Source organism: Falco peregrinus, chromosome 10 (genome assembly GCF_023634155.1).
Source record: "Falco peregrinus isolate bFalPer1 chromosome 10, bFalPer1.pri, whole genome shotgun sequence".
Taxonomy (NCBI): Eukaryota; Metazoa; Chordata; class Aves; order Falconiformes; family Falconidae; genus Falco; species Falco peregrinus.
Window position 1 is genome coordinate 16691294 of NC_073730.1, and position 12089 is coordinate 16703382.

The 12089-nt window shown below is 39.9% G+C and overlaps 1 protein-coding gene across 8 annotated transcripts in view; it reads right to left on the bottom strand.

Moving 5' to 3' along the window:
- Nucleotides 1–698: 698 nt before the first annotated feature.
- The window catches only part of RPAP2 (RNA polymerase II associated protein 2), a 51495-nt gene continuing 40104 nt past the window's right edge, over nucleotides 699–12089 (bottom strand). For 2 of the 8 annotated variants that reach the window (XM_055815738.1, XM_013299036.3), the window contains exon 12: nucleotides 11766–12076. In XM_055815738.1, the coding sequence (XP_055671713.1) occupies nucleotides 11893–12076 (184 nt within the window). In that variant the 3' untranslated portion in view covers nucleotides 11766–11892. Of the gene's footprint in view, nucleotides 1913–2637; nucleotides 2816–3914; nucleotides 4197–10653; nucleotides 11331–11765; nucleotides 12077–12089 lie in introns of those variants that run through there. The other 6 variants (XR_008749072.1, XR_008749071.1, XR_008749070.1 and 3 more) reach the window with 6 other exon arrangements.

Genomic DNA, 12089 nt, shown 5'->3' on the forward strand with positions numbered 1-12089 from the left:
TTTTACCTACTGGAAACGTACTGAAGGTCATTGCTGCTTTCAAATGTACTCCAGTTTTGCAAGATTCCTAAAAAATAATGTTAGTTGGTCTAGTTCATCCACAGTGTTGTAGGAAAGGACAACATCCTCCTCGTTTCTTTCTCACATAGACTAGAATAGTCCACTGTACCAAAGTGGCCATGTTATCTTCTTCCTGAGGTCCGTTTAAAGCCCCTGGGCTAAGCCAGTGAGTTTAGTCAGGTGGATGCAATAAGCAGTGGAGAGCCACAGGATCTCAAACTCTCTGTCCCCACAGTGCTCCTGTCCTGTACTCTCCAAACATCTCCTGTGTAGCTCTGTCCCAACCCTTGTCTCTCCCTTACATCTGTAGCCTCATCTTGTCTTCTTCAATGGGCAGGAAGGTTATAAATAGACAAGAAGACAGACAAAGTGGCCCAGATTCCTCAAAGACCTCAGCATTCACAACTGAGGCCAGAGCAAATGGCCTGCTTTTAGTCTCTTTTTAAAGTGCCAGGCCTTAACATACATAACCATGTTCAAAATTGAGTCTAAAGGTTGCAGTGGGTATATCCACAGATATGACCCAAATCTAGTGGTAAATACTTAAGAAAATCTGACCCAATTCAGCTGTAATGTTTGTTTGGTGTGGAGCCAAGTTATAGTATCAGCATCAAGGCAAAGCAACTGATGGAGAAAAATATGCCCAATGAACTTTTATTTCTCTTTCAGCTTTGGGTAGAGTTAGGCAAAAGAGTAAGGAAGGTATTATAGCATGTATCACAAAGAAGAAAGCAAATACGTTTTTAATTTCAAACACATCTTCTACCAAAAAAATGATGTTCCTTTGCAAAATGGTGAAGGTGCCTGCTATCACTTTTGGTGAAAGCCATGTTAGTCCCCAGGCTATGAGTGTGGGTACCAGGAGCTCAGAGTGTATTTCTGGCTCTGCATCTGACATGGTCCACGTGCCTAGTTGAGTCACTCTCACTCCCCTTTCACTTTCCTTTTCTCTGAAAAGGAGTTACCTATCTTTGGAAAACACTTTGAAATTGATGATGAAACTGCTAATTAATAATCCTCTTGAAAGAGTCCTCAAATGGTAAAGATCCCACCTCAATACATATAAATGTGTGTTGAGAAGATCATTAGCTCAGTCCAAAAAATCAGCAACTAAAAATAAGCATGAACCTGTGTTCTGCTTCTGTGATCTGTGACTGATCAGTTTGATCCATCTTCAGTGCTGAATTTGTGATCTTGGTGAAGGCTCTGAAACTAGACAATTTCTTACAACAATTAGTTAAAAGTAGGAATATCTCTTTCAGCAATAAAATCTTCCCTGAGGTTGCATTATGAAAGATAATGGCTTTTGATAGGTAACAGCCTATAGAGATACAAGGGCTATGATTCAGGGATTCCTGTATAGCAAGAAATTTTGAACAAAGCTGTTACAGCTCCTCATCCAATTAGTTTTAAAAATACTGTACTTCTACTAAAGAAAAATACATTAAAGTGTTCACACAGTCCAATCTACAACAAACAATTTGGGAAGACATGAAAATGTAAATTTTTGCAAACAAAAAAATAATGTTGTAAAATGTGTTAAAATGGCTGGATACCATTCGATATAATTTAGATTTCTTACAATGAAAAATTTTAAATTTCTTAAAATAAAAAGTGACTTTTAAACTTGCCTTTCCCCCCCCTCTCCCTTTTCTGTGTGTTTAGAAATGTTGAAGTGAAACACACTGACAATTTAGACACTTTTTCAAGTTGAGAAATTAATCAAAACCAACCTTTTCCTGCAGAGGTTTCATTTTCAACCAAGTAGGCCTCTTCTGATTAAAGAAGTTGCATAAAAATTCTTAATCATCTCTGCACAGGAGCACTGCTGTAGCTGTTGGGTGATTCATATCTGTTTTAGAGACAAGTTTCATAATAATCTATAGATGCTGTTGTAAGAATCATTATATGAGTATCTGTCTGTCTGGTAACAGTTGTATGGCCTCGGGCTAGTGTCCCTCCAGCCTTGGAGAGGCCGCCTGTGTAAATGGGCACCAAACCAACATGTGTGAGCGAGCCCCTTTCAAGGAGGGAGGGGAGAGATGGCCCATTTCCCATCCTGTGCTGAAAAAATAAGCCCTGCAGGAGCTTGGTGTGTGGATGGGAGGCGTGAGGTGGCCCTCGCCAGGCAGTGCCATCCCTTCCTCTTCTCCATGCAGGGTGCAGGGAGCTGGCATGAGGGGCAAGAAGCCCAGGGGTCTCCTGCTATGGAAACTGACTGTTCGGTAGGATCTTTACAGGGGTAGACACAGAGCAGGCAGGATGATGAGTGCCAGCTGGTGGAATTAGTGAAGAGGTAAAGTAGAAAGGAATGGCCAGGCCCTAGGACAGGAAGTATAGGAAAGATTTGGAAGAGGGAAGAGACAGGAACAGAGCAGAGATATGAAACAAGCTGAGGTGTCTATAATTCTTATGGCTGTAATACCCAGTTACGAATTTTTAGTAAAAGGTTTTCAGTACCACTAGGTATAGGAAAACATGTGAAATATTAAGTTCATTATTTTTAAAAGCCTGTGGCTCTTGGAAATTGTACTTAGCTAGCTCTCAGACTGTAAGAGCGGATACTCTTAGGCTAACCTGCAGGGAACTTCCTTCCTCCGTTTGTAAAGGAAATAAGGATGTGAAGATACATATCTACGCTGCTGTGCCTCCCTCTCCCCACCCTCAGCACACATGCTTCTTAGTACTGGTAACTTTATCAGCTTTGCTTCAGGTATCATCTCCCTTGTATTCAAGGTTGCGAGGTAGAGATGAACTAGGGAAAAACAAATCCAGTTTTTGACTCAAACCCTTAAAATATAAACAACATAACCCAGAACCCAGCATTACTCTTACACAGATCTTTACAGAAGATCAGCCAGCAGTCTAGTACCAAAACCAGAGGTCAATGTTTTGCCTTTGAATCACCAGATTAAAAAAAGGATGTTTCTTCAGTGAAACCTGTACAACAGTGTTATCTTACAGATGCATATTGCCAGAGAGCCTTCAAGGCAGCTAAATACATATTTGTAGCTATGCTTTTAAATTTTAACCTTTTTTTTTTTTTTTCTTTTAATGCTATGACAAATTTTGAACTGCAGAGATAAGGTGACATTTAAAACCTGCCTGGATGCAATTCTATGCAACCTGCTCTAGAAGAACCTGCTTTAGAAGCAGGCTGGACTAGATGATCTCCAGAAGTGCCTTCCAACCCTGATGATTCTGTGCTTGACAGTTTGATTAAGAAACAAGCTAGCTGGTCTTACATATTTTTTCAGCATGAAAATGACCCTTCTACTACTTCTACGTGCCATTCTTTGCGGGACAGTATCATGAAGCCTTTTAGGTAAGTCATGGCATTACTGCTAAGGCAGGTTATAAATATTTGGCACCTTAGTACTAGAGAGAGTGTTGTCAACCAGATCTTGTCCCACATCAGTCCCTGCGATGGGAGGAGCGATGGCTTGCACGTAGGCACTACAGCGGAAAGAGCCATGGGTTCTGCTGTAGCCCGTCCACGAAGACCTGGACAAATCACTTGACTCCCCTATGCCCAAACAGCCCTCTGTGACATGGGGACCTGCTACAGCAAACCGGTAGCTGTGGATCTGCCTGCTGCTGATGGGAGCTTGGCTCTGCTCCTGGCCAGCTCTCCGGTGCACTCTCGGTGAGCAACACATGGGGGCTCTGAACCAGGGAGGCTCAGAACCACACGTTCCTAGTGAAGAGGCCTCACTCACTTACCTTAGCGTGTAACTCAACTAGCACAGGAGCACCCGTGCTGCTTTGTGGCAAACAAGGAGACCCATCTTGGTCCCACAGCAAGGCTCCGGTTTAGCTCAAAGAGAGATAAAACTCAACAAGAAAACGTAAAGTGTTGTTCAAAGTAATCTTTCCAAGAGCAGACTCCATTTATACAGTAAACGTAAAACCTAAAAGCATCAAATGGCATTCGCGTTCTTAAGAAACAATGCCTGCAATGAGTTGAAAACATTTCAGATTAATTCATAGGAAACAATTTGTGTGATTTCTTCTGGGTTTTTTTCAAGTGTGATTCTGTTTTTCTTCAGCACTGCTTGCTGCTTGGGGTGTGTGGTTTGACACTCAGCTTGTCAGTTTAGTATTTTGAGATCGTGAGTTTTTTGAAGAGGGCACATCTGTGGTTATAGAAGAAAAACAAGAAGCATCAGATGTTCAGTGTACAAAAAGGTAGAGCTTGGGAGGATCTTAGAAATGAATAGTTAGCAGAGATGACACGTGTTTGACCCAGAGCTGTTGAGGGCTAATGTAGTATCTCTAAAATCACTCATTTTCCAAGTTTTCAAAGGCCTTCCAAAGAAATTATCTTAATAAGGAAGAAATACTTTTAACTACATTTCTAGTTGTGAAATTTTACAGTAAGCCAAGGATCTTAAGCAGCAAAAAATCTCCGTTTTTTTTTTGAGAGCCCACTGTTCAGAAAAAAAGAATGTATTCAAAAAAGCTTTTAAGTGAAGGACTTCTCTTCAAAAAAATGAGATTGTGACTCCTAAACAAGGTATGTAATTACCAGGACAACCATTTGCTCTCATTTGCATCAACAGGAGCTTTGTCATCAGAGCTTTAAGCAGTAAAAATACTGCCCTTTGGGGAATAGAAGGCAGTGTCAGGGCTGCGGCTTCATCCCCCATCTTACTTACTTCTTACTGGGATACTGCAGCAAAAGCCTAGGGACAGTTAAGGCTGATGAACATTTAACCAGTCTTTGTGCAAGAAGGACTAAAGTCAGACTGCAGAGGGCTGTAGGCTTTGGCAGGCTTCTGTGTGAAAGTGAACTGGATGTAAAACTTGCTCAAAAAATCAATAGCCAGTGGGGTTTAAAACAGTGCCTGCCTTTATTAAAATGTAATGATTATTCTACCTAATTTGAAACACCCAAGTTTTTTATCACAACAAGCACAGGTATTCTGAAGTTACCGTCTAACACAGAACTTCTAAGTGATGTTAGGAATCCAGAGTGATGCCCATCAAATGCTAAAGTAACATACCTATACTTTGAACTACAGCCAGCCTTGTTGAATTGGTACTAGCCAGATTTATAGCCATTTCTTCTATTTGTTACATTAAAAAGTTGGAATTGTCTACAAAAAGCTTCCTCCTGACTGTAGGTAGCACTTGCACTACTGGGATGTTTAGGGAAAATCCTGCTCAGTGACAAATCCTGATTAGGAAGTGTTTTTGAAATGTTTTTGGTTGTTTTTTTTGTTTTTTTTTTTTTGCATAATAGGCAAGATAGACATGCCTAACATATGGTTGCTATAAAATACCTTAGATGAGTCAGATCTTAGCTGGCAGCTGTATGCAGGGTTGTTCTGGCTTCTTAGATAACACTACCAATTATGATCTTTTTTGTTAGTTTACTGCACTGTTAAATTATATTAACCTGATTTGTAGACACTCCCATTTTAGTAGAACCAAAAGGCAAGATTTATGATGTAAATCCTGATCTGAGTGTTTACAGCTTAATAAAGCTGTACCCAAAGTCCTTCAAACTCCCTGTAGTGATGACTACTTCTAACCAAATTGTAGGGCTGTCCAGGAAGCTGCTGCTGCCCCACAATGTGTTCCATTCAGTTACATATCCCATGAAATTTAAGAGGCTAAAAAAGTGCCAGAAATGGCATTGATTCAATGTGGCTTGCAATGATGTACCAGCCAATAACCCCACTGGCTTTGTTCTCTGATCTTTGCATGCAGCTCCTGCAGGCAACCATAGCACGCAAAAATGTACTAAAGACTGCCTTTATGTGTAGGCTACCAAAGCATTCTGGGGACTGACTTCTAAGGGGGAAGCTTTCATAGTGGCGAGATGTGACTGCCTTATGATCACCAATGTGTCAGCTCTAGTCTGTTCTGGGAGAAGGGACTCTGTAGGGAGCTGTTGTCTTGGGGTAACTGCAGGCTAGCACAGTAAAACCAACAAACAGGTAGACATCTGGGCCACACTTACTGCGTTATTCTGATTGACACACCTTCTTAAGTCTAGGACTTCAGTATGCACATTCAACTATGGTAGCAAAGTCACTGGGAAGATAAACCTGGCTCACAGATCCCCAAAACACTGGTCAGAAAGTTGGTGGCCTTTGTTCCTGGTCTTTCCAGCCCTGCCACTACTTTTAATGCTGCCTCAAATGTGATGCTGTACTGACAAGACTATTTTGAGGAGGATGCCCAAACGTATCTCACAGAATCGCCCATTTCCCAGGGCATGAACAGTTTAATAAAAGGGTTGTGCTTGTTTCTCATCTTTCTTCTTGCTAATTATTACTCTTTTTGGCTAGTCCTGGCTGTTTTTTTTAAAACTCCAGGTTGCCTTGCTCCTTGCTTTAGAGCTGCAAGAAACCAAGGGGGACTGACTAACGTTTCTCATACCTGTCCAGATCAGCCACTGAGGCAACATATGCTTTCACTTGCTTTTTGAAATGAGAGTGCTCAAATGAGAGCTACTTGAAGACGTAAGTTTCCAGCTCTCTCCCCCCACCTCACCAAATCCTGTTTAGCACCACAAATGCCACAGTTCATGTTCTACTGTGTCTTTCAGGCAGCCCACCTCTCAAAGCACTGTCTGCAGAGAAAACGTTCTAAGATGAAGAGTCACAAAAAGGAAAGCTCACAAGAGGAAAAGTCTCTAAGCAATATTACTTTCTGTCTTTGCTAATGGAAGGCACGCCTACTTCCTCTGACTCTAGAGGACAACTAGCTGTCAGGTGGTACAGATACGCAGCTGAGAAACAGAGGTCTTTATAGGTGCCTAGCCCTGCCTTGTATACCACCTGCTGCTTATGGAAACTTAAGACTTGCCAAAGAGAGGCTGATTCCGTGTTTTCAATATTTAATGCTCATTGGAAATGACAGTTCAGCATTACCTGCTACTCCACTGAGATCAAGCTAAACCCCACCCCCAGTACTGGGTGTTTGTAAGTGTTTGCAGAAATAAACAGTAAGTATGAAAAGCTGAGAGGCAAATTGTACAACTAGAGCGTAACCTCCTGGACATACTTTCAACACACTAGCATTTTTTTTTCCTAAAGACTGCCACTCACTTTAAATCTTTTGGGTTTAACTCTTACAGGTTAAGAAAAAAAATCTGTGGGAAGTAGTAGCCATGAAAATAACTGAACAATACGATCAGATTGCTTGCAGGAGCTAGTCCCCATTCAGATTTGTGCCACACTATTACTAAATTACTCCAGGGAGAGCCAGTCTACTATGGTCAAAGTTCTCAGCTGACTTTTTCTGCTTTCTTTCTGCCACCAGGGAATAGGGGCAGAGGCATTAACACCCCCCACTTCATACACTGCACAAAGGTATGATATGGGGAACCAAAATTTAATAGCATCATTTCTCTGTGAAGCAAATGGAGACAGGCTAGTACCTAAGGTTGGATGCCTAAATTTAGAAGGTGTGAATACCGCTTTCCCCTTCTTTCTTCCTTTTTCTTCTCTCTGATGCGTTAGCCCTTTTCTCTCCACCAGTTAAAGGTTAGCTGAGACTTAACATCCAGCTGAGCTGCTCATCCCCTCTTGCATTTTGTACAGTCCAGACTCTCTCAGACTATGGAGAGAAGGGTAGGACATGCAGATTCAACAAAAAGATTCACAGAACTGTTAGTCTGCACCATAAAACCACAACAGATGCCTCACTTTTCAACTACTCACTGAGACTGAAGAGTGAAAATACAGGTGAATCTTCTATGTGTTGTGTGAATACTGCCTCTGAGGCCCCAGATGTATCTCATGTATGTACCATGCTCTTAGTTGCTCCCTGCATCGGTCTTGAAAGATGGGGCAGATGTAACTTTCCAGTCCTGCATTAGACAGCAGCACAGCCATATCAGTTATGCTGCTCTAGATGTATTAAGGCACTTTTTTGTTTTGATGGTCTTCAATGAAGTAGATCAGCCATTTTCTGTTTCTTTTAACATAGAATTTTGCATTACTATTTGTAAGCATAACATGATTTGCAAACTTTACTAAGATGCACGATAATCTCTTTGAATACCTGATAATTTACAGGTTACATTGTGACTTGCCTACTCTCCTGAAATAGTGACTGACTATAAAGTGAACCACTCTGAATACTGTTCTGTCCTCCAAAAGAAAAGAAAAATCAGCAACCTTTGTCAATGGTCACAAGGAATCGAGCAGCAACAGTGAAGGACTCTGCGTTAGGAAATTCAGGATTACAGAGTGCAGTACTTACACTGACAGTATTTACAGGACCGTGAATTGAACTTTGATGTTAAAATAAGGCACAAAAGCTTTTTATCCATGCTCTTTGGTCAGCACAAAGGCTGCCCTGAATAACTGAACAATCTGACGTTCTCTATGTGGTCTTATTAACACTGTTCTCTTCCTGAGATTACCTCATTACATCTATAGAAAACTCTGTAAGAAATCCCTATCTGCGCTATGCAGGTATGTCACACATTCCTCCTTTGAGGCTAAGAAGCTGCAACAGCATGAAGCAAACTTTGCTTTAAGCTTTAAACTGAACTGTTCTTCTATTCTTTACTATGTCCATTATACAAATCAGGAGAAAAAAAAAAAATCACCACAGAAGTCTGGCTGCCCCCCTGCTATTGTAAGAAACACATCATACCATACTTGCCCTGCTAGAGGTCCACTGCCAGACAGGCTTGGATGCTTTACAATGTAACAGCAATGGACTTCTATGACTTTATGGTCCTTATGATATAAGCAGCTGATGGCTTTACCAAACTCACGCCCCGTTCCTAGAGTTGTTTAGAAACAGAGGCTAACATCCCATCTACCCTAAGCCTCAGATCCGCCATGTCCCTACACGCCTGCAGCTCACAAGTCAGTCACTAAAATTTAGCACATCCAAGATAAGGCTCAAACCCGACACTGAAGTGTCAGCTGTTCTCATCTGCTCAGCTAACACAGGGAGGAAAAACAGTAAGCACAGCAGGCGGCCACAAGGAAACAATCTGCCTGCAAACACAACCAAAATGAGAAGTGGGGGTGGAACTGAGCTGAAAAAGAGTAGTCTGTTAAAGGACAGATAGCTGTGGCAGAAATGAGCGTTAAGCTCATAAAGGAGGTCTAGATTTGAACACTTTAAGCAGTTAAGCTGTGACAAAACATGCTTGTAAAGAAACTACATAAATGAACTAAATTTTTGGTGCTTGAGTTGTGCTCTTTGTACAGCTAATCAAGGCTCACGGATCCTCTTCAGATGAGTCTACAGCCTTTATCCTACTTGAAAATAACAAGTATATGTATACTTTCTGCATTTATTTACACGTGTTTTACTCAAGTCTAAGGGTGATGAAATCATTAAAGGCAAGTGAAAAACATCCTTTCAGGGCATTTCCAGCATGCTACAGAAGTCTTTCTTCTGGAGCGGTGCAGAAGGACATGGAAGGAGAAAGGTTATTCTGTTATTTTAGGGCAAGAAAAAGAATGAGTGAGCTCACTACACAGCAGCCAAGGAGGAGATGCAAAAATCCTGGAAGCTTACTTTTTTTAGCTGCTATGGCAGACAGTCAAAACTGCCACAGTGAACCCTGATAAAGAGGCCCTTGGGCCTGTGATCTATTCACTCTTATTACCAGATCACACATTTCCTACACAGTAAGTTCTGAAGACCAAGCCTAAAAATAAATAACAAAAAAAATCACACCACTAAACTGACAGGAAGTGTAAAAAGTTTCCAAATGAGAGCCATCAAACCTGATTAAACAGTCATATTCCTGGTATGATGTACATTTTAATGCCTTCTAGGTGTACTCAGCACAGCAGCATTGTCATGGGGTAGTTGTAATCTTTATGTCCCAAGGTAAGCGCACATGGAACAGAACGATGACTTGCTCAGAATCTACAGTAAAGTACTAACTAAAAATAGAAATATATGTAACTTCCAAAATCAGAAGCAGATAGATATAAATTCAAGGTTTAAGTTTTGCTTAGAGTATCATACCTATTACTCAGTCTTCTATAAGCTTATCTTTTGGCGAGGTCTTGACCTTCTTTGCATATGTATCAAGTATAAAGTTTTCCATCATGGTACAAAACCAATCTACCTTCTATCCAGATTACATCACACATTCTTATGAATTTGACATCAGACATGCTCTGATCACAACCAGTATTTTTTTCCTATTGCATACTTAGAAAAATGCATAGCTTTAACTCTGCATTAAAGGTTTTCCTCATTCTAAATTGTTGCTTTTACAAGTTATACTGAACATAACTTCCTATTACAAGGTAAGTTAGGAAAAGTCAAGCTTCACCTAAAGAAACCCGACTGCACAATGAGTTTTCCAGGGAAAAGCTGCATGGGCCTCTGTGTGTCAGGGGCAATCAACATGCTTATCCTGATTATCATGAAGGAACTACACAGCAATGAACTAATTAAGTGCAGAGTTTCCTTTTGCTGTCCAATTATAGAAATAAAACAGAGGCATAAACTCTTGCTTCAGCCTTAACTAGGGCTGACATTTGCTGCAGACTAAGCACTGTCAGTTACAACTTTCTTCTCAAGGACAGTGTCCTATGAACTGAGAACTATGCAATAAACCATTTTATGGAATCATTAAGAATTACTAGTAAATTAGTTTTAAATTGCATTTTATAGTCAATTAGTGACAGAAGCAAGTCTAAACAGTCTAACACACACAACTCTTAAATGACTACTGAGAGTCAAAAATTGGTTTTAGTTATCAAAATATATTTTAAAGTCCAAATTACTAACAGTTAGAGGCTGTCTACAAATAACTTTTACACAAATTCAAAGACCACCCCACAAGATAAACAGGCTATATATCAGAAATTTTTGTCTACTGTCACCATCATTCTTAAAAGACTATCGCTCCACGCATAGGGTCAACTAGAAAAATGTCAGCAGCAGTGTTCTTAACACTACAGGCTAATATGCTTTTTGCCCCCCCATTCTTCACCCAGTTCCTGTAGACAAATTTTGGCTGAACATTTCCAAAGCAAGAAAAAAACAAACCAATCCAAATTCATTTCTACAGCTTTTAGATGGTTTTCAGATTATTCATATTTTAACTCATCTTCATGCATACCTTGAACAACTGCTGTTATAATTATCTTCTCCACAAGACTTCAAAATTCTTATTCGTAGGAAGAAAAGGAAAAAGCAGAAGTGCGAGTACAACTAATACTAAATTTCATTTTTCATTTAAAAAAGGTTCCAGTGATTGAAGGTGTTCTTTTGTTCTATGTGCCACTATTGCAGATAGCAGGTGTTAAGATGATCACCTTATTCTGTAGGGAACAAAGGACTGAGATCAGTAATATTAATACACCAATTACTTAACTACCATAATACTATATTAATCAAATTGGTTGAATATGATCAGCATAAATAAGGTATTTGCTCTTAAATTTTTCAGCCTACCCAGGAATGCAAAATGCAATCTTAGTATTATGCAAAAAATACATGACTTTTAGCTCAATTTTGTGTCAGAAAAACTGGACATAACGATTTCATTTTAATAATAAAAAAACCCCATTGAGAATTAGCCATTGTACCCACACGGGATTTTTTTTTTTAATATAAATCATAGTAGAACTTGAGTAAAAATTCCTCCCAAAATTGCAGTAAACCTACTATACATAAACCAACTATATAATCTCAAAAGATTAAAGTGATAAGTAAGCAGCTGGCATTTACTGTAAGTGACAAAATGATGACACTCATTTCCATAATATATGTATTTCTTTAAGATGTACTTTACACATTTTCTACTCTGGCTGATATGATCTGTAGTTACTATGCCTACTTACAAAATGTTGAAAATTAAAACCGTTGCTAACTGGATTAGTTTTATGACATGCAAAATAGCTTAAAATTGACTGACTGTTCAAGTAGGCAGTCCTTCCTAAATATTCTTGTTAAACTTTCCAGATCTTCATTTGTGAAATGCAGTTCTTCCAGCAATGTAGTTAGGAACTGTGTGTACATCGGGCTTGTCTTAGTATTCTTGAAAAGTGGAGTAATTTGTGACAATCTGGCAAAAAAAA